Raw genomic sequence first — 22,586 nt, 5'->3', positions numbered from 1 at the left:
TGAGATGATGGACGCAACACAAACAGCGTGGAGTAGCTGTAACTGTTAAGAGACTGAAGGAGGAGAAGGAGGTGAAGAGAAGAGGAGTAACTAACTGTTAGAGACTGAAGGAAGAGAAGGAGGTGAAGAGAAGACAGAAGACTGGAGGTCCAGGAGGCAAGGCAAGGCAATTTTATTAGTATAGCCCTTTTTTTTACCAACAGTTTGTCTCAAAGGGCTTCACATGGCATCGTAACAACATCCTCTGCCCTTAGACCCTCACATCCACTGAGGAAAAACTCCATGGAAAACCCTTTTAACAGGGAAAACCAGGAGAAAGCTCAGGGTGAGCAACAGAGGAGGAGGAGGAGGAGACCCAGAACCTCTCACTTTGGGTTTTCAGACTAAAGATCTGAAACATTTTGAAGGAACTTAGGAAGTTTGAAGAAAAACAAACGTCCTAGAAAAAGAGAAGAGAGGAGACCGAGATTCAGACGGACGGAGGAGACGGAGGTTGAAGGGCTGAGACCACCGGAGACTGATCCAGGACCAGATCCAGGACCAGATCTGGACCGGACTGAGCTTTGACCTCTGACTCAGGTTTGATTTTACATTTTTAACAAAATCTGACTCAATCGTCTTCAGACCGAACCAGAGAGATCCAGCTTGGACGTCCATCCCGTCTCCTGCAGACGGTCCTCGGTCCTCAGTCGTCTCGTCTTTGGGACAACAACTATTTAAAGCAGAAGTAAGGTGAATATTTGTGTTAATATAAGTCTTAAATAGTTGTATCTTCCGACAGCAATCACTTCTATAGAGTGTTTGGTCTGAAACACGGGTCTGTCAGTCACTCTGCTCTGCTGTAAGCCGAGGAGAAAACGTTCCTTGTATCCTACAACCTTTATCCAATGAGGAGAGAGAACGGCATAAAGGGGCAGTCCTCTCTGTGTGTGCAGCCAGGGGATGAGCCTGAATGTGGTGACGTAGGGACGAGGGCGGGGGCTGCTAACTCCATCTGCTGACAGGAAGTTAGCCAAAACCACCGGATCGCTTACTTCTGCTTTAATTAATTATCATTTTCTCCTCCTGTGTAGAAACGGTATAGAAACGTTGAATCTGCGGCGACGCCACAGGGAACAGCTCCCGGGTCCTGAGGCTCGTCTTCCTCAGACCGGTGGGAAAATGACCGTCAGCTGCCGAGGTCAAGAAGCAGAGCTCTGAGGGGGAATTGAACCCACGCAGCGGACGGTACCCTGCAGTCATGTTGGTGTGCCGCTCCCTGCTCCTCACCTGGGGGCTGCTCGCCGCCGCCGCCGCCGTCCAGAGCTGGAGACCCTGCACAGGTAGGAGCTAGCATCTTCTCCACGCCGTGTTAGCCTAGCTTAGCTTAGCTTGGCATAACGACTGTTAGCATCGCTCCATCCGTAGAGTTGATCCAGGACTGAGGTCAAAACCCTGAAGTTCATCACAGTGTTGCTCCAGGAAAAGAAAGTGAATGGGATTTTTGCATTGTGTTTTGGATGGGATCATCCCTATGTTCCCCGGGTCCTATGTTCCCCACTTTGTATGGGACAGGGGAACATAGAAACCTTTTTCTAAAAAAGGGTCCTATGTTCCCCGCTTTTCCCCAAAAGGATCCGGGGAACATGCAATTTTTGTACCCATACCTGGAAGTGGAGTTGTGACTTGGCAGATTTTTGCCTATTTTTAAGTGAGAAGTTGAGTTGTGACTTTGAGTGAGAAGTGTAATTGTCCCATTGGTTGGGTTTAGGCAATGAAGAAAGGAGTTGGTTAAGTTTAGTAAAAAGACCAGGTAGAGGCTAGACAGGCCAGATAGATAGAGAGAGTCCATCGACCAGCAACAGTGGGGAACATAGGACCCTTTTTCAGAAAAAGGGTCCTATGTTCCCCAATATGTATTGCGACCCGGGGAACATAGGACTCTTTTTGGGAAAACCGGGGAACATAGGACCCATTTTCAAAAAGACCTATGTTCCCCTATAGGGAACATAGGACCCGGGGAACATAGGTACGCTCCCTTTTGGATGACACAACGGCAGCATGGCGCACGCCGCTCAGCTCGGCGCAAGGCGGTGCACTCTTGCGCCGCAGTAGCACATACACAATGAATGGGTTTGCCGTCGGCCGCCTGCGCTTTACATTTATACCTTTATGTGAAAGCCCCATAAACTCTGTGACTAAAGCACCAGTTTCTGATCCTTCAGAGTTTAGTTCAGTGAGATAATCTTCACATATGAACTCCTTTTCTACCGTATCTGAAGCTTAATGCGACGTCCAGAAGTAAAAAGCTAACGTTAGGCTTTAACGGACTACTACACGGTCACCACCACTAAGCTTTCCACTGGTTTCAGCTGCTTTATTTTACTTTTGTTCACCACAGACCTGATCTGAGGTATTTTACCAGAATCACATTCAGAAAACGTACTGACTTTTAGACGCTGGATTTTCCCTTCAGGCTGCTGTACAAACATGGCGGCACAAGATGGTGACGCTCTCTAAAGCAAGACCCTTGTTATATATAAAAGAAGAATTTTAAGGCTATGAAAGCCAAGCAGATTTTGTTTTATAGCGATTATACACTTAAATATATTCATGGGTAGTAGATTCAAATTTTAACAATAAACCTTGACAATTATTACACACTGGACCTTTAAGTATACACTGCAAAAACTCAAGAATATTTGTCTTATTTCTAGTCAAAACATATCTCATTATACTTAAAATAAGACTAAAAAGTAGCTTGTTTTTACTTATTTCAAGCAGATTTTCACTTGAAATAAGTAAAAGTAAAAATCTGACAGTGGATCAAGTTTTTCTTTCTTATTACAAGCACAAAAAAACTTGCTTTCACTGGCAGATTTTTCTACTTATTTCAAGTTTCAAATTTGTTTGAAACAAATGAAAATGAGCTAAAAACAAGTTAATTTTTAAGTGATGAGTCTTATTTTCAATGAAAAGAGTTTAGTTTTGACTAAAAATGTGACATTTTGACAAGAAATAGGACAAATATTCTTGGAAAGATTTAGAGTTTGAGGTCCTTCTTACTGAACCACCTGCTCCTCACTGATCTGATCTCACACCTGTGCTTGGGTAGCTACGAGCGTCCGTCCGTCTGTGTGTGTGTGTGTGTTCAGACGTTTCAGACGTTTCTCTCTGCTGCTTTGTTGCCTCGTTGTTTTCTGAGTCTTTGAAACATGAGCCGTGTTTCTGTGCCTGTCGTCCCCTCCCTCTATTCATCCTCCATTCATCTTCCATTGATCCAACAAAACAGACGGAGCCTCACAGGAGCTTAAAGGGGAATTCCAGCTAAAAGCTATAACGTCGACCTGTGGCTGTCAGCTGATTCCCACCGACCGACTCTGTTTAAATACTGTACCTTCATGCTGCAGAGTCATGTTCATTCATCACTGCTAAACCAAACAAAAGAGCTCTTCAGAGCAGCAGCATTACAATAGGCTTCAGTTCATCTCAAATGCATCCAGTCCCTCAACGTTTACTGTCACATCCAGCTTTCCTTTCCTTTTTCTGCCCCAAACTGTTTCTGAGTCTCAATTCGAATACTTCCTTACGTACACTAACTCTGGCTGTGGTATCATGTGAAAACACAGTGTAGCTACTGTAAGAACCTGGATGGTTTTACCCAAAACGGTCAAAAGGTTGAGTGTAGAACGATGGACACTTACCATCCTCAATGATCGCCGTCTGAGCTACGTCAAATCAAATCAAATAATCAATCAAATAAACTTCATTTGTCCCGGAAGGGAAATTTGTCTTGGGCAGGTGGCGTCATATCAGCTGCTTTGTACTTGTAATACATACATACACAATACATACACTACAGTAGCAACACTGGCGCACATATCCAAGAAAGAAAAGAGAGAGAAAAAGAGAAAGTGCGGAGAGTGCAATAAATAGTTTAAAATACGTAGGGGAATATAATATATATTTAACCCTCCTGTTGTCCTTCTGGGTCAAATTGACCCAATCTGTTCCCTTCCTCCATCTTTCCTTCCTTTCTTTTCCCCTTCCTTCCTTCCCTTCATCCTTACTTCAGCTACTTCTTCTTCCTTCCTCTTTTGATCTAATTGACCCTTCATCTTTCTTTCCTTCCTTTTCCCCTTCCTTCTTTTCTCCCTTCTTTCCGTTCTTCCTTCCTTGATCGAATCTGTTCCCTCCCTCCATCTTTCTTTCCTTCCTTTTTTCCTTCCTTCTTTCCACAATCCTTTTTCCCTCCCTCCCTTCCTTCCTTTTTGACCCAATCTGTTCCCTCCCTCCATCCCTTTATCTTTCCTTCCTTTTTCCCTCCCTCCATCCCTTTATCTTTCCTTCCTTTTTCCCTTCCTTCTTTCCTCCCATGTTTCCCTTTGTCCTTCCTTCCTTCCCTTTCTCCTTCCCTCCCTCCTGACTTCTTTCCCTTTGTCCTTCCTTCATTCCTGCCTTCCTTACTTCCTTAGTTCCTGTAAGTTCACAACGACGGGATTCGATCTGAGACACGAACTCTGTGGATATTCGCTCACTTCAGAAGTAAGAACAGAGTGTAGTCAGTAAACTACTTGACATGTTTCCTCCTCAGACCTGCTCCCTCTGGACCTGCTGAGCAGAGCGCTGCCACGCCCTGGACAGGCCACGCCCACTCAGGTAGCTAACACTCAGGTAGCTAACACTCAGGTAGCTAACACATAGGTAGCTAATGCTGCGTTCGATTGCACTCGGAATTCAGAAAGATCCGGGTCGGAAATTCCGACTTCCGAGGTAAATGCGTTTCATTGCAACCTCGGAAAACATGGCCGGCCACAGTAAGCTGATGTCTTTCCAGCATCAAAAAGTAGCTGCTGCTGGGGAAGAACATTAGCTGCTTGGGGGAGAGAGAGAAATAGAAACGCCACTTCTGCAACACACAGTCCTGAACGCAGCAGCGAGGGGAATCCTGCACGCGTCATAGCGAGCCGTGCAGATGGAACTAGGCTATATTCCCTTTTCCATAACTTCTCCCTTGCTTAAACGTCTAAGTTGGAAAATAAATAGCCTAAATAAATAAATACCTCTCACGGTGCGCAACGCCATATTGCTGTGACGTTATTCCAACCGACTCGGGCTGCTTGGATCCTACCCGAGAAGGGCCGTTCTATTGCATTTTTCCGATTCGGAGGTCGGATCTTTCCGAGTTCCGAGTGCAATTGAACGCAGCATAACACACAGGTAGCTAACACTCAGGTAGCTAACACACAGGTAGCTAACACTCAGGTAGCTAACACTCAGGTAGCTAACACACAGGTAGCTAACACACAGGTAGCTAACACTCAGGTAGCTAACACTCAGGTAGCTAACACTCAGGTAGCTAACACTCTGGTGGATTAATAGATGGTTTGACCGAGCAGGTGCAGATGGTTCAGTCCAGAGGGTCCCGAGGCCTCCGATTGGCTGGCGCCACGACGACTGCGATGAGTTTTCCCGCCTCTCAAATCTTCACCAACTGTGACCAGTTCCCTGCCGAGTTCTCGCTGGTCGCCACGGTGAAGATGCCGAGGCTGAGACAGAAGGTGAAGCAGGAGGAGCAGAACCTGGACTGGTCTGGTCCGGTCCGGTCTGGTCTGGTCTGATCCGATCTAGTCTGATCCGGTCTGGTCTGGTCTGGTCCGGTCTGATCCGGTCTGGTCTGGTCCGGTCCGGTCCGGTCTGGTCTGGTCCGGTCTTGTCCGGTCCGGTCTAGTCCTGGTCCGGTCCAGTCTGGTCCAATCCGGTCCGGTCCAGTTCGGTCCGGTCCGGTCCAGTCTAACCGGTTCTTCTCTGTTCCAGAGGAGCGAGTACATCTTCTCAGTGCTGGCGGAGGGCTCTGATTGGCTGCTGCTGGGGCTGCGTATCTCTGAGAACCGCCTCCACCTCTTGGCCACGCCCCCGGGCGCTAGTGGGCGGAGCCGGATCAGCTTCCAGGACGTCCGATTGGACGACAACCGCTGGCACACGGTGGTGCTGGCCGTCACCGGCCCGTACGCCACGCTGACCGTCGACTGTGGACTTCCCCTGGAGCTGTGAGTCCCCTGAGACCGGTTCAGACCAGTTTAGACCAGTTTAGACCAGGGTTATTATAGTTCACTAAGGCTGTGTCCTAATCCCCCCTACTCTCTATATAGTGACCAGTTGTTGTAGTGGTGTCTGAATGTTTAGTGATTAGTGACTGAATCTATCCCACAATTCACCGCAACATGTAGTGAACATCCGATGGTCACTAACCGGAGCAAGATATCCCATCATGCATTGCAGTCACAGATGGCCGTTACCACAGCGGGCCAGAGCGACCGGTGTAGCTACCAAATAAATGAAGTAGTGACCGGTGTAGCTACCAAATAAATGAAGTAGTGACCGGTGTAGCTACCAAATAAATGCAGTAGCGACCGGTGTAGCTACCAAATAAATGCAGTAGCGACCGGTGTAGCTACCAAATAAATGAAGTAGTGACCGGTGTAGCTACCAAATAAATGCAGTAGCGACCGGTGTAGCTACCAAATAAATGAAGTAGCGACCGGTGTAGCTACCAAATAAATGAAGTAGTGACCGGTGTAGCTACCAAATAAATGCAGTAGCGACCGGTGTAGCTACCAAATAAATGCAGTAGCGACCGGTGTAGCTACCAAATAAATGCAAGTAGTGCAGCAGCCTCAATAAATGTGTCCAGCTGTCAGAGTTGTCCGGTCGCGGCTTCCACAGACTCCCACAACAAACGTCGGAGCAAATTTCCTAACAAGCGTTATAAACTGGTGTTTTACATTATACGTTAGCATTAAGCTAGCGGACTTTATGCTTAGTTGTGAGTGGCTGTGTGTGTTTTGAACGTTATTTCAAACTATGTGGGTTTGATTGAACATCTTTGATGCTTAAATATACCGCTTAATATATTGCTTATACTCCTCTTTTTATGTTGGTACACCCGTAGGTCTATGCTACACCGGCCGTTACCATGGTTGCATCCATGGTACCTCCACCGGCCGTTACGATCGCGGTCGGAACGTTTTAATTACGCGACGTAATACGTCATTAACTGTGCGGCGGAGTAGTGTCTGAAAGTGTTTTTTTATTTGACCAGTGAGTCACTATATTGAATTCACTATGTAGTGAGTAGGGAGGAGGGAATGAGGGAGTGATTTCGGACACAACCTAAGACTAAAACTAGCAATGAACTAACTGGTTTCCCGTCTCCCAGGCAACAGGCCCAGTCCTTCCCCAGCAGCCTGAGCACCAGAGGCTCCAGGTTCTTCATCGGCAGCCGGAGGAGGTGGAGAGGCCGCTTCTCTGTAAGTCTGATCCGGATCAGCACCGGCCTGGGTCCTGTTGACCCCTGACCTCTTCAACTTCAACTTCAACTTCTATTCATTTTGTCCCCCGGGGGGGGCAATTGGTTTTGCAGTAGACAAGCAAGGGACATGGGGATAACACAACCCCTGAGACAAACACATACACATCCAATTACACAAACCACAGTTCCATCAACACAGGGATGGTGATCCGCAATGCACAATCCACAAGTCAACAATAGAAAGATGCATGTCAGTAGTACAGAAATCAATATCTGTAGAAATATAAAGTGCAACAACACTGCATGTAAAAATAAAAACAAGGTGCAAAAACACTGAATGCATGTAGCATGGGTCTCAGCCATAGAAGAGCTCTGTCAGGTAAGAGCTGGTTGACTCCTCCCCTGACCAGAGTTTAAAATGGAGATGGCTGCAGGGATAAAAGAGTGCTTGTATCTGTTGGTCTTAACAAGAGGGAATCTAAACCTGGCACCAGAGGGCAAGGTCTGAAGTTCCCTGAACAAGGGGTGGGTGGCATCTGACAAGATGCTTCTGGCCTTCCTCTCTATCTGTCTGGTTAACAGGTCAGAGCTCCCAGAATCTTGCCACTCATCTTGACTATTTTCATGAGTGCATTTTTGGATTTAACATTTAGGTTCCCATACCAGCACATTATAGAAAAAGTAAGTACAGACTCCACACAAGATTTATAAAACAAGGTCATGAGGGACCTGTCCACATGAAAGGATGACAGCTTCCTCAAACAAAACAAGTACTGCTGCCCCCTTTTACATAGCATGTCAGTGTTGTCATTAAAATTCAGCTTTTTGTCAATGATAGACCCCAAGTCAATCAATCAGTTGTTTATTTCGGGCATGTCCATTAAATCATCATCATCACACTTCATCAAGTAATACAATACACATGGCCGAAAGGGAAAGCGGGAGAAGCAAAAGCTTATCTAGTCCTGCCCCCATAAAGACTAGTACTTATACCCCTCCACAGACTCTATCACCTGACCCTTGATAGTAGCCTGGGAGGGTGTGGGCTGCCGCCTGAAGTCGATGCTCATGTCCTTTGTTTTAGCAACATTCAACTTCAGGAAAGATTTATCACACCACTGTACAAATTCGTCCATAACAGGACCATGATTATTTTCAGTGCCATGTAGAAGACTGACCCCTGACCTCGCTGTGCCCTCTGACCTCTCTGTGACCTCTCTGTGACCTCTCTGTGCTCTCTGGTCTGTCTGTGTTCAGGGTTTACTCCGGCAGCTGGTCCTGCTCCCCGGATCCGACGCCACGTCCAGACTGTGTCCGTCCTCTGATCCGCGTCTGGCCGAGCTCTCGGTGCCGCAGGCGCTGAAGTCCAGCCAGCTCCCGCCGGACCAATACCCATACGGTGTGTGTGTGTGTGTGTGTGTGTGTGTGTGTGTGTGTGTGTGTGTGTGTGTGTGTTTGGACTGTAAACTCCAGCTTGTGATGGTTTCACTGATCCAGTAACGTGATCCGGAGAACGAGATGGGAGCCGCTTCCTGCTGCTGGTTGTGATTGACAGGACTTCACAGGTCCTGGTCCCATGTTCCCGTGTGTGTGTGTGTGTGTGTGTGTGTGTGACCAGCAGTTTCCCTGCTGTTTGATGTGTGTCTCCGTGACAACAGCGTGAGGTTCAGACAGGTACTGAGTGTCAGTTTTAAAAACATCGTACAGGTGTGTTTGTGTACTCGCCGCTCCCCCACATGAACACTCTTTCACCTCATTAACCGTTTTCTGAGAGGAACCGTCTTGTTTTCAGGTTGATGTTAGCACAGAGAAGCTAAGCTATTACACTCTTCTCTCTTTTTGAGGCTGTTTCATGTTTCTGTTTTATCTCACTACCTGTTGTGGTTTAACATGACTAAGCTAAGCTAAGCTAAGCTAAGCTAGGCATTCCAACATCCCATCAGTCCGACATAGGCCTCTAATTGTAATAAAACTGTTATAAATGGCACTTCAACATTACTTTAATATGGCTATAGTAGGGATGCACAATAGTTATTGTCCAATAATTATCGGCCCGATATCAGGAAATTATGACGTAATTTCTTATCTTATCTTGTCTTTTAGCAAATGTTTGAAAGGCTTGTTAATAGAATATCTTCATTTAAAGAGTCAAAACTATTTTTGGTTTTGTTTATAGTATTGATGTCATGATATATGTTAGGTCGTCACTAGTCTTTCTTATCTCCAGGTATTATCGGTTATCAGTATCGGTATCGGCCTTCGGAAGCAGAAAGTTATCGGTTATTGGTATCGGTTTCAAAAAAATGTTATCGTGCATCCCTAGGCTATAGCATTAGCCTTTTCATTCTTGCTTCAGAAAGATGTTCAGCAAATTTAACATTGATTCAACAATTTCTTCAGCTCATTCAGCATTGCTTTAGCAACAGCGTTCAGCTGCTTTCAGCATTCACACGCATTTTCTGCAAGAAATGCTTTCTTTTTCTAGTTTTCTATCATCAAATGTCCCGTCATTCTGACAATTCTTGCCTCTTATGGTCGGAATGACGGTATTTTTTTCTTTTTTTTTAAAACATCCTGCCTTTCCAACAATTCCTTTAATAGCGTATTTTTTGAAAGCCTTGTCGGAATAGTGGGACAATGACATGTCGGAATACCGGCGGTATGTCAGAGTGGTGGGATGTCAGAGTGGTGGGATGTCACAATGGCAGCATAACCGAGAACATGACGGTTCCTTCAGCAGCTCAGTGTTTTGTTTTTTAATTTGTTTATTTGTGAGTATGTGTGCATGTGTTATTTTTTATGTTCTGTTTTTTTTGTTTTGCTTTTTAAATATTGATTTATGTGTGAGTTTGGTTATTGGCAGTTGTCAGGACTTCCATGTTTTCATTGAACTGTAGTTGCTGTTTGGTTTGGGAGGGATGAACCGGCCTCGTGTATATGAATCCTACTTGTGTTTCAGCTGGTTGTATTGTTGCATTGGTACGATGGAGACTATTTTCCATATTGAAAGAAGTTGCAGACAGGAGTGCATGTTGTTGATGCTGTTGTTGTATGAGTGAGTGAGTGTGTGTGTGTTGAGCAGTGTGTGGTTGGTTGGTGTGTTCCCTGCCTGAGGCCCAGAGTCTGACTTCACGCTCTTCATTCATCTCTGCTTCATATCTAAATGTAATCTGATTACTACGCTGCAGCTGTGACAGCAGCTACAGGTCGTTCACTCGCAGTAAACAGCTGTTTAATGTTGGCCACGCCCCCTTCACCTGTCTGAAGCCGACACACACACAACTCCACACTGACACACAGCACAAACACAAACACAAACTGTGACCGCCATCACCACAGAGCTCAGTTAATATAAATACTCCACGTCCTGGCCTATGGGTTTTTTTAATGTATTTTATGGTAAACAATGAAACTTCCCAAGTTTATCACTCACATTAAGACAAATATTTTTTCTATTACAAGTTTTGTCAAATTTAAATATGTAAATGAGGCAATATCTAATGAAATATGCACTAATTTGCATACATTTCCATAACAGAAATCTAAACAATGGATAAAGCTACTTTCAAAATTCTTGTTTTATTTTGTTGACATATTAGAGTCAGAAGTTTTCACCGAGGGGATTTTGGATATCTCTTATTATCACTCTGTAAATGAGAAAATACTGTCACCAGCCCTAAAAATTCAAATTTCGCCCTGTTTTTTTGATAAAATGTTGTATGAATGATATATCAACAATCCCCTCTGTAAAAACCTTCAGAATATAGACAGAAAAAAAACAAAACAATAAAATAAAAACATATGAGAAATCATGTGTTTTTGCAGCTAAAACAACTGGCCAGGAAGGGATTAAAAGATTTTGAACTCAAAATCTTTCCAAGAATATTTGTCTTATTTCTTGTAAAAATGTCTAATTTCTAGCCAAAACTAATCTCTTTCCACTTAAAATAAGACTCATCACATAAAAAGTAGCTTGTCTTTAGACACTTTTTACTTCTTTCAAGCAGATTTTTACTTAAAATAAGTAGAAAAATCTGATATTACAAGCACAAAAAACTTGCTTTCACTGGCAGATTTTTCTACTTATTTCAAGTGAAAATTAGTTTGAAACAAATAAAAATTAACTAAAAACAAGTTGATTTTTAGGTGATGAGTCTTATTTTAAGTGGAAAGAGATTAGTTTTGACTAGAAATGAGACATTTTGACAAGAAATAAGACAAATATTCTTGGAAAGATGTAGAGTTTTTGCAGTGTCCATGGTTACAGCTGCTGCTCTCTGTCCGTGGTTACAGCTGCTGCTCTGTGTTTCTGTGTTTCTGTCTCAGAGGCCGAGGTGCGAGTGGCGGTGGGAACGCCTCCTCCGTGCCGGCGGCCGGCGCTGGGCCAGATGTGGCTGGAGCCCGAGAGGAGGAGTCTGTTCGTGTGCGACGGTCTCAGGTGGAGGACGCTGCTGCAGAGTGAGTCCCACAGGAAGCTGAGCAGCGTTCATACACCGAGTCGGTAACCAAGGAAACGTCACTTCCGGTCAGAGCCGTGGGGGAAAACAAACCGATTCCCCCATAGACATACGTGTGAAGACGCAGCATTTAAACCTTTGTCGGTAACACTTTACTTGACATAACAGCTGTCATAAACATCAATGAATACTTATGACAGCTGTGGTTAAGTGTCATTCGGTAAGTTATGTCACTTTTGTTGCAAAGTTGACATTATTGGAGATGTCCTTGTTATGAGAACTTGACACAATTTTTAAAGTTTGGCAATTAGGTCTGCTATGACAGTTTAAATTGTCTTTATGTCAAGTTGTCAGAACAAAAACATCTCAAACAATGTCAACTTTGCATCAAAAGTGACATAACTTACCGAATGACACTTAACCACAGCTGTCATAAGTATTCATTGATGGTTATGACAGCTGTTATGTCATGGTTATGACAGTGTTATGTCAATCTTATGAATACCTATTCAAGTAAAGTGTTACCGACAAAGGTTTAAAATGCTGCGTTTTCACACGTATGTCTATGCACGGCTCTGACCGGAAGTGACGTTTTCCTTGGTTGCTGACTCGGTGTATACTAGGCTATAGGGATTATGGCAATGGGCCAATTTGACTAAATGTTGAACTATCCCTTTAAGTCAGATAAAGACATACCGTGCTGTCTCCAGGTGAGCGGCGTCTGGACTACGTGGAGAACCACCAGGACCTGTTCACCAGCTCCGAGACCTTCGACGTGGAGCTGTTCTCCGTCCCGTCAGAGGGGCTGTTCATGGCGGCGGCCAACAGGTAGGCTGTTTTCGAAACCGCATACTACCGTACTGCCTACTACATGCACACTGCGTTAGTATGTACTGTATACTGCATACTGAATGTAGGATTCAGTCTGCTACTTCAGCAGACCGACACCGTTCACACCGCAGTAACAGTATACAAGTTTCCCAGAATGCATTTCGCGGCAACCGGTAGCGGTAGCTGTAAAACAGGTGAAGAGCTGTTTTATTTCCCGCTCTAGCGCTGTTATTATGTAACTTTATTAAGTTTTAGTATTTTTTCATGCGAGAAAGTAGCTGTTTAGATCCCAAATATACGGCCAGTTTATCCAAATGACGTGAAGCTCCGAAGCGACCGGGACATCACAGAGACAGCAGCCGGTCTGCAGAGCTGCTCGGCCGGCCAACCCCCGTCGTCATCCCGGGGGAGAAAACCATCGCTAATTAACTTACCCGCAGGTTTTTAGAGGTTTACCACCGGCTGGTTAAATTATTTTTAGGAGATAAATGTTGGTCTCAGTGATGAAATCTAACAGCTGTATCAGTAGCATTAGTTAGTCTGAATGTAAAGTGAAGCTTCCTGTGTGTATTGGACAGAAGAGCAGCGCTGCCTCGGGGCTCTGGAGCCTACGGACACAAACCACCACATTTACATCAAGAAATACATGTTTTACAATCAACACATCAGTCTGCATTAAGTTTTATTTTATTAATTAAACTTTATAACATAGTTACGGTACACGGCTTTGGTTACGGCAGATAAATTCTACGGTTAGACGTCAGGGGCGCATTGCATTGTGGGATACAGTACGCAATGTAGACTGGTCAGATACTGGAGATATTTATGAATCAGTACGACATCCGGGAATTTTTCGCATACTGCAGATTTTGCTTTTGTTTACATACTACATTTCGGCCAAATCAGTACGTACTAGCAGTATAGTATGAGGTTTCAAATACAGCCGTGGAGAAACACCTGTCACTCTCCCTGTGAGGTCACTGCTGTCCTCTGCGTCTCCATGGTAACGCTCCCGTCTCCTCGGTAACGCTCCTGTATCCCCCTGCAGGGACTCGGTGTCCGGCTCCGGGATCTTCAGGTGGAGCAACGGCTCCTTCACGCTGCACCAGAACATCGACACTCAGGAAGCTCGAGCCTGGAAGCACTTCACTGTTAACGGACAGGTGGGAAGATGCTGCTGCTCCTCTTACTCCTCCTCCCTATGACTCCTCCTCCTCCTCCTTACCTGTCTGGTGTTTCCGGCCTCAGGTTTTCCTGGTGGTGGCGAACTCCCGGGAGGCGGAGCCGGAGCTGTCGGTCGTCTTCCGGTGGAGCGCCGAGTGGCGGCGGTTCCTCCGCTGCCAGACGCTGGAGACGCACGGCGCTCTGGACTGGGAGGCCTTCCACATCCACAACCACAGCTTCCTGGTCGTAGCCAATCACAGACGAGGTAACGGGAAACAGGAAGTGGCCATGGAAACAACAATTAATCACCAGAAAGTCGGAGTCTTGGGGCGGTGCGTGGTGCAGTGGGTAGAGCGGCCGCCCCATGTAGAGGCTACAGTCCTCGCTGCAGGCGTCACTGGTTCGAATCCCACGTCGGGCAGACCTTTCCTGCATGTCATTCCCCCTCTCTCTGCCTCCCCATTTCCTGTCTATCTCTACTGTCATCACTATCAAATAAAGGCAAAAAGCCGAAAAATATACTTAAAAAAAAAAAAAAAAGAAAGTCGGAGTCTGGTATCTGGTTTTAAAGGGACAGTTCAACATGTTAGTCAGATCCTCCTCTCACCATAATCCCTATAGTCACAGCAGTAGGTTCATCACCTTTAATTATCGCTGCATGTTGTTTTGAGATGGGCGGGGCAGAGCCGTGAGTTGCTCAGTGAACACAATGGAGGTGCTGGGTACCGAACTTCGGTTCTTTTATGGCACCAACCGGAAGGCTTCGGTAGTACCGAGTATCAAAACGTCCGCGGCGTCCAGGGTTTTTTATAAATTCCTGAAAATGTCCAGTTTTCATTGTTTTTCATGGGAGCATTAAGCATGTGCTTAAAACGACTGGCGCTTTGCACAGAATACTGAATAATACGGTATTTTGTTGCTATGGCTACAGGTATTATTACGATGATAGGAGAATCTGACTAAATGTTGAACTGTCCCTTTAAAGGGTCTGGATGAGGACTCGTCTCCTGAGAAAACAAAGTTTATGGAGCTGTGAACATCAAACACACCTCCACCTGCTCTGATGTGTGTGTGTGTGTGTGTCTGTGTGTGTGTTTCCTGTGAAGATAAAACACATTGATCTAAACTGAAAAGAAGCAAAGAGAGGGAGAGGCAGCTGATGCAGGTTTACTGCGGTTAGATAACACACACACACACACACGCACACACACACACACACACACACACATACATGTTTTATCAGTTTCTCCTCCATCCGTCTCAGTCACATCCTGTTGATCCAGAGTTCTGAGTTCACACCGACCTTCTCCTCCTTCTCCTCCTTCTGCTGCTGTTTTGAGTTTCTTCTCTGTGTCTCTCAGCCAGAGACTCCAACCACAACATCCAGAGTGTGATCTACAGGTGGAACCAGGACACACAGGTGAGACTGTCTGTGTGCGGACTAGTGAGACTTGTTGCGTACGAACTGATGAAGCCCCTTGGATAAGGCAAGGCAAGGCAAGGCAATTTTATTTGTATAGCAAACAGTTTGTCTCAAAGGGCTTTACATCGTAACAACATCCTCTGTCCTTAGACCCTCACATCGACTGAGGAAAAACTCCATAGAAAACCCTTTTAACAGGGAAAACCAGGAGAAACCTCAGGGTGAGCAACAGAGGAGGGATCATCACCCAGGACGGACAGACGGGACAGAGATGTTGTTACAGACAAGAAAACAGTTTACAGTTTATGTCACAGAATGTGGGAAACATGGAAATGTTAGATGAGAGGCCAAACGTCTTCCCAGACAAATACAAGTCCAGTTGCCTACGATTCAATTTGCCCAGAAAAGAACGACGACCTGGATGAATGAGAATATCCATAGACACGTCTGTGTGAGGACACGCCGCCACCTCTGTCCGTCCCTGTGTAACGTCCTCTCTCCCATGATGCCTCTCTTCCCTCTCTTCTCTCTCTGTCTCTCCAGATGTTCGAGGTGAACCAGACTCTGTCCACATCTGGAGCCTACGACTGGGAGTTCTTCTCCGTGGGACCGTTCCACTTCCTGGTGGTGGCCAACACCTTCGACGGCCAGACGACCGCCATCAACTCCACCGTCTACGTCTGGCTGGACGGACGCTTCCAGACCTTCCAGAACATCTCGGTCAGTGTGGCGCCGACCCGGTCTGATCTGGTCTGATCTGGTCCAGACTCAGACCTCCGGGGGTTCTGGTCAGGACCCAGGTCCTGGTCTGGACTAGGGATGTGAACGCGTACTAAAATATGTACACGTGTACACTGTGCAATTCTTTCCGTGTACACGCTTCAGGACCGCTTCAGGATGCTATTAGGGGTGTAACGGTACAGAAGTCACGGTTCGGTACGGTTTCGGTACAACAGACACTATTGAATGTAAAACTAAAATCTGTCTTATGTTATAAAAGTTAAAAATATATATATAATATAAATAAAACAAGTGCATTAGGAGTGTTATAATGCCATTCATTAATTCTAGAGGAAAAAACTTGCACTTGACAACTGACAACTATTATAAAAAAAAACAAAACAACAACAACAAGAAACTGCAGGCTAGATGGTGATGTTTCTGGTGTCTGTTAAAAGCAGCGGGATAAGTTGTTGCACACAACTTGTCTTTTTCCTGCACCAGTGATTGACATATCGGGATGAACATGTGCTAACGTGTTTGATGCGTTTCTAGCGACGCAGCGCGCATCCATGAAATAGCGCCGATGGACTTTGTCCGGTCGACCAGTCGCGAGCTGCTTTACACAGTGGGCTCATTACCGCCACCTAGATTGGAGTGAGGACTCGACTTTTTTTTTTTTTTAAATATTCAATCACTCGTATTATTACAGACGTATTAGTCGTGTGACTGTGTGCACCGAACCGTGACCCCCGTACCGTGACGGCACGGGACGAATACATATACCGTTACACCCCTAGTTGCTATAGCCTTATTTTTGGTTAGTCGGATGTGCGCAGCTGGTGGAAGCACTGCCACTGCAAGCCACCGTGCCGGTGTTACACCCCCCCCCCCCCCGACACGCACTGCACCCTGGGCCGTAAAGTGTACCCCCGCAGCCTCGTTAAGCCGGGTTTCCTTTCCACCGAATCAACGGTCTTTTTTTTTTTTTTTTAGGTTCACGTCATGATAACTTCTGTATTTTGGTTATTCAAGCTTCCACAGTCCATAGTTCTCTTCTTTGTTTGATATTTCAAGAGACTTTTGGTTAAGTAACCATGGATAGCTCCTAGGCAGGATTGTTGGATTGTTCTGCTGTGTCGTCGCTGGCGTCAACCCACCCCCCCCCCGCCATCGCCGCCGTCATCCCCACACCAGCAGACGGCCGCAGGGGGGGAGCCTGCACGCTTACGTTACGGCGCTGACCGCACCGTAACTGGAGAGATCGCCCGGTGAGCGTTCCCTTATTTCGAATGGGTGTACTCGGTGGCAACGACATCACACTCGCTCGCAAAAAAAAAAAAAGACAAGAAAAAAAGGGAAAAAAACGCACTCACACATTTTGTCTGAAGGAGGGAAGCGCGTCACAGCACCATTTTTATTAAATCATAGTTTTCTCTAAATTAAAACTATTTTTCACCCAGCCCAACCCCCCCAAAAAAGTGTATGTATAAAAATATGAAAAAAGGGGGCAGTGCATGGCGCAGTTCGAATCCCGCGTCGGGCAGACCTTTCCTGCATGTCATCCCCCCTCTCTCTGCCTCCCCCTTTCCTGTCTATCTCTACTGTGTGCTATTAATACTGCGTGTATTGTTAATATTGCGTGTATCGTTTAGGGATTTTTTACTAAACGTTTACAGTTTCATTCCGTGTAAACGTTTACACGTGTACAAGGTCACTCCCTTAGTCTGGACTCAGGTTCTGGTCTGGACTCAGGTTCTGGTCTGGACCCAGGTTCTGGTCCAGACTTCAGACCGGATCATGTCAACAGAAGCAGCAGCAGCTCCGTCCTGTAATAAACCAACAGGAAAAAGGTCAAAGAGTGAAACATTAATGTGATGAGACACATGAAAGAAGAAGCCTCCAATTAAAAGGCAGGAAACCAGAGCAGTGTAATTAGTGTGTGTGTGTGTGTGTGTGTGTGTGAGGGGGTTTCCAGCTGCAGACAGCTGCAGGAACTCGTCCCTCAGGGCAAAAACATCTGACTGAAGAAACTTCATTAGATTTCAAACCACAGAAAAACACAAACAACTCAGACTGAAACCAGCTGCTGCCACCTAGAGGCCTCACCCGGTACTACACCTGGTACTACACCTGGTACTACACCTGTAGTACACCTGGTACTACAACTGGTACTACAGCTGGTACTACACCTGTAGTTCACCTGTTCGTACTCAGACTTGAGTCTCACCTGGACCAGAGACCAGTGAAGGTGTCGACTTACTTCCAACTTAATTTTGTAATCTACTCAACAAAGTGATTCTTAAAGGGACAACCAGGAGTTTCTCCGTCGGCAGAACAAAAAATTCCGCGACAATAAAAAAGTCTGATATTAATGTGGATGAATCTACGTTACCACTTGTTAATGGGCCATTTTCGATAAATATATGGTTTTGTCTCTATGGTTATTTTGTTATTATTAGTGGTGGTACATATCCAGAGGATTTGTACTTTACTTGAGTATTAGATTTCTTTGGTACTTATTACTCTTACTTGAATACATTTCCAAGACAAATATTTTTACTTTTACTCGTTAATTTCTAGGAAGGCTGAAAAGTACTCGTTACTTTCAGGTCTGCTCTTCTTTTTTTTTTTCTAAAATACTATTAAACACAAGCTATGTTCAAAGAGTTAAAAGGTCCTTAAATTAATTTAGAAAAAATTATAGCTATTAAATACAACCAACTGCCACCTCCTTCAGTCACTTGAAACATGACTGCAGCTTTCAGCCAGGAGAAGATGTCATCAGGTGGCGTCCAACTGTCATTGGGCGTTTCAACCCTCAATTGAATTCATTGATGTGAAAAATAAGAAATGTACTCTTACTCTTATTTTTACTTAAAGTACATTTAAAAGCATGCACTTTTGGATACTTAAGTACCTTTAAAAGCAAGTACTTTTTTACTCTTACTGGAGTAACATGTCGACTGAGCTACTTTTACTTGTAACAGAGTAAATGCTGGGCGAGCCGACCAGCGTTACTTTACTTTCGGTTTCGTGGCGAGTCATGAGAATAACGCCGCCGAATCTCCGTTTATGGTGGGAACTACGACGGTATGTGATCGTCTTCCAACCTCTGACTTTAATTCTTGATGAATGAAAACATGAGTCTGTCTTGTGCCGGTCAAAGAATTTCACAGTGCGGAGGCTCATAAATGTAGTGTGGAAACACTTCGCTTTTACAAAACTCCTCGTTGTCCCTTTAAAAGGTAAAGTTACCGTGGTAACAGGGGGTCGTGACCTCTCTCTCTCTCTCCTCAGACCGTGGGGGCGACCGACTGGGAGGCCTTTGAGATCGACGGCCGGTTCTTCCTGGCGGTGGCCAACAGCCAGCGGGTGCCGGAGCGCGGCCCGAGTCCCTACAGCATCAACTCCACCGTGTACGAGCTGAGCGCGCTCACACACACCTTCATGCGCTTCCAGGACATCCTCACACACAGGTGAGGTGAGGGGGCGGGGCCACAAAGACTACGTTACGTTACCTATCAGAACTATAGCACTGGAAAAGAGAGTAAGGACAGCATTGGTCCAATGGCAGCGCCTCCTGGTGGAGGAATATGGGTTTTGCAAAAGCGCCCAAGAACTGACATCTTAGCCTCGTAAACCAGCCTCTCGCGGAACTGCATTTCATTTCATTCCGAGGGAGAGTCTGGCCTCATCCCCATTCTAAGCGTTTGGACTGAAACCCTCAGAAGGCCGAGCCAATCAGCGTCGCCCGCTGTGATTGACACAGCACGTTGGCCAATCAGGGACCGACTGGTGCAAAGCCCCGTCACTACACCAACTTGCTGATTGGCTGAATGGGGTTGTCTGTCAACGCTACTACCAAAGATATTAAACTGTCTTTGCTACTACTCCCGCCCTGCTGCCGCCCACCCCAAACACTTAGAGGGGGGATGAGGCCAGACTCTCTGAGAAATGAAATGAAATGCATTTTCACGAGAGGCTGGTTTACGAGGCTACTGACATCTCTGCATTGTTGGTGAATGAGCAGTGTGGTGTTTTCAATAATTTAAGGACATTTATAGATCACCCACGTTAATAGCATCATTGAGGATCCTTTACAGATAAACATTAACACATAGGCGAGCAAAAAAAAAAAAAACAGTTGTCTACATGAATGTTTCAATCTACATTTTGTAATAAACAAATTCTAAGTATAATCTGATATGACCAAGACACCTAAAAACAAAAACACGGCCGTTTTCATCAATTTACAGCCAGTGGGCAACACACATACATTGGAGTGAATGGGTTTTCTGGGCGCTTTTGCAATACCCATATCCTGCCACTAGGGGCGCAAAACCCTTAAACCCTTAAACCCTTAAACCCTTAAACCCTTAAACCCTTACCACGGGAGTCAATGGTAGTGTCGGTACTCTCTTTTACAGCGCTCTAATCAGAACAACCCTGATGAACAGTGTTGATGTTGTTGATGTTGTTGCTGCTCAGTGCGGTGGACTGGGAGTTCTTCACAGTCGGAGATGAGAAGTTCCTGGTTGTCGCCAACTCGTACGACGGCAGCTCGTACTCTCTGAACAGCGTCATCTACAGGTCCGTACTTCCTGTCCACTTCCTGTCCACTTGCTCCATAACTTCAACTCAGTTTCTGTCGGTCCTGTTATTCTGCATCGTTTCTTTTCACCAGTCTTTTACTGAAAGCCTAAAACAATAAAGAAAATCCGCACACCATAGAAGCTCCCTTTCAAGGATTTAATAGCATCTTGACGTTTCGAGCACAATAAACGCTCTTTTTCAAACTGCTGTGTGCGTTTGTTCTCGAAACCTCACGATGCTATTAAATCCTTGAAAGGGAGCTTCTATGGTGTGCAGATTTTCTTTATTGTTTTAGTATTCCCTCCCTGATCCAGCACCCATCCCAACTGGGCCTAGCCTATCTTATGTATGTTTTTTTTTTTTGTTTTTGTTTTTTTTTACAGTTTTACTGAAAGCCTCCCGTGTTTCTCTTTTATTTGTTGGTTTCCCAGCCGAGAGACAAAAACAGTCTGTACAGCGTCATAAAAACATGTTCTAAGATCACAGGAGTGAAACCCAAGGACTTGAAAGCAACAAGTATCTTGGCTTCTCCTGGCCTCCTGACTAATTACTTCCTCTGTGCAGGTGTGCTAATTAGTAGATATCATAAGGACATAACCTGCGTACAAATGCATCCAGGGAGCATGTGGTTATATGGCACTGATCTAAAGTTAGACCAAAACATCTGCAAAGATGCAGAAAAAAATACTTCATTCATTATGGATTTTGCACTCAAAATGGATTCTGGCTCTATCATTTAAAATGATCTTTATTCCGTGAATGTCATATGTGTTAAAATCCCACTATACTCCTCTGTATTTTACACTATTTTATTGTTATAATCTTTTTTTAATCATATGTATCAGCTGCTCAAACCAATTGCCCCTGGTGTTTAGTTTAGTTTATTAGTTTAATAAGGGACAGTGTGCAATTACATTAAACATTTGCAGGAAAATATGAAAAAATGGTTGCACCAGATTTAGCTCACAGCTAATTTCCATCTGTAGTCCCTACACATAACATAAAAGTAATAAAATACACAGAATACACAGACCACAAGCTACTGTACGAAGGTGAGGCATAAAAAGACACAATTAGACAATAGACAACACATTAGACAATACCAAAACATGTATGAGGTAGGCAAAGTGCAAAGTGCTCAAGCAGCATGATTATTCATAGTAATGATAATAATAAATAAATATGGTAATAGTGAAAATAAAACATAAGAGTTGCAGCAGTGGCAGACGTAATACCAACGATGGTAATTCTCAGTTACAAAAAATAAAAAATGACCAGCTATGGTGATGTGACAGATGTATCTGTGGATATCAGATGAATAACAGAGACAAAAAGTGCTAACGACAAAGAGAAAACAGCCTAATGAGTCAGACAGAGAGCTGGTGGGTATTGTATTGTATTGTATTGTATTGTATTGTATTGTATTGTGTCCTCCTCTTGTCCCTGTGCTGAACTCTGACGTATCTCTGGACCTCCTCTCTGTCTGTCTCAGGTGGCAGGGCTACGAGGGCTTCGTCCCCGTCCACAGCTTACCCACGTTCGGCTGCAGAGACTGGGAACACTTCAGCACCGCCGACGGCTCCTTCCTCGTCTACTCCAGCGCCACCTCCAGGCTCAGCAAGGTCTTCAAGCTCAAGACCTACTGAGTCTTCAAGCTCAAGACCTACTGAGTCTTCAAGCTCAAGACCTACTGAGTCTTCAAACTCAAGACCTACTGAGCCTCTGACTGGATCCACTAGACTAGACTCTGCTGGAGACGCTTCAGACTCTGAGCACAGAGCGGATCCATCAGACCGGCCTGAAGCTGCCGAGGTCCAGAGGTTTCACCAGACATCGTCGACAACTGGACAAAGCTGCAGCACAAAGTCTCAGGAGGACGTCCTCCAGGTCTGCTGTGGTGTGAAGTGAAGCTGTCTTGAAGGCCGTCAACGTCTACAACGTCTACAGTCAACATTATGGCAAATTGGCCCATTGCCATAATCCCTATAGTCATAGCAGTAGGTTCGTTGTCGGTGCAAGCTGTTTTTAGAACGGCGGAGCAGAGCCGTGAGCTGCTCAGAGCTACGCTACGGAGGCTAATGGGATTTCTTGGTTTCCCTCATCA

General features: G+C 45.2%; 1 protein-coding gene across 1 annotated transcript; it reads left to right on the top strand.

Moving 5' to 3' along the window:
- Positions 1-1,156: 1,156 nt before the first annotated feature.
- Positions 1,157-22,128, top strand: LOC146965714 (thrombospondin-type laminin G domain and EAR repeat-containing protein-like). Its single transcript, XM_085764747.1, has 15 exons — positions 1,157-1,322; positions 4,574-4,638; positions 5,379-5,540; positions 5,797-6,029; positions 7,199-7,289; positions 8,549-8,690; positions 11,618-11,749; positions 12,459-12,576; positions 13,628-13,742; positions 13,828-14,008; positions 15,105-15,163; positions 15,710-15,886; positions 19,187-19,365; positions 20,378-20,479; positions 21,975-22,128. The coding sequence occupies exons 1-15, from the start codon at positions 1,241-1,243 to the stop codon at positions 22,126-22,128; spliced, it is 1,992 nt and encodes a 663-aa protein (XP_085620873.1). The 5' UTR covers positions 1,157-1,240.
- Positions 22,129-22,586: the final 458 nt, after the last annotated feature.

Source organism: Trachurus japonicus, chromosome 21 (genome assembly GCF_045865225.1).
Source record: "Trachurus japonicus isolate A0001 chromosome 21, Traja_1.0".
In the NCBI taxonomy this organism is placed as follows: domain Eukaryota; kingdom Metazoa; phylum Chordata; class Actinopteri; order Carangiformes; family Carangidae; genus Trachurus; species Trachurus japonicus.
Note: the sequence above shows the minus strand (reverse complement) of the source record. Positions and strands in the feature narration are given on the sequence as shown.

Excerpts from the sequence above, each read along its gene's own strand:
- LOC146965714 (XM_085764747.1), top strand. The coding sequence starts at position 1,241 with ATGTTGGTGTGCCGCTCCCTGCTCCTCACCTGGGGGCTGCTCGCCGCC. Across the intron at positions 11,750-12,458 it reads GTGGAGGACGCTGCTGCAGA|GTGAGCGGCGTCTGGACTAC; the intron begins GTGAGTCCCACA and ends TGCTGTCTCCAG. Across the intron at positions 15,887-19,186 it reads AGACCTTCCAGAACATCTCG|ACCGTGGGGGCGACCGACTG; the intron begins GTCAGTGTGGCG and ends CTCTCTCCTCAG.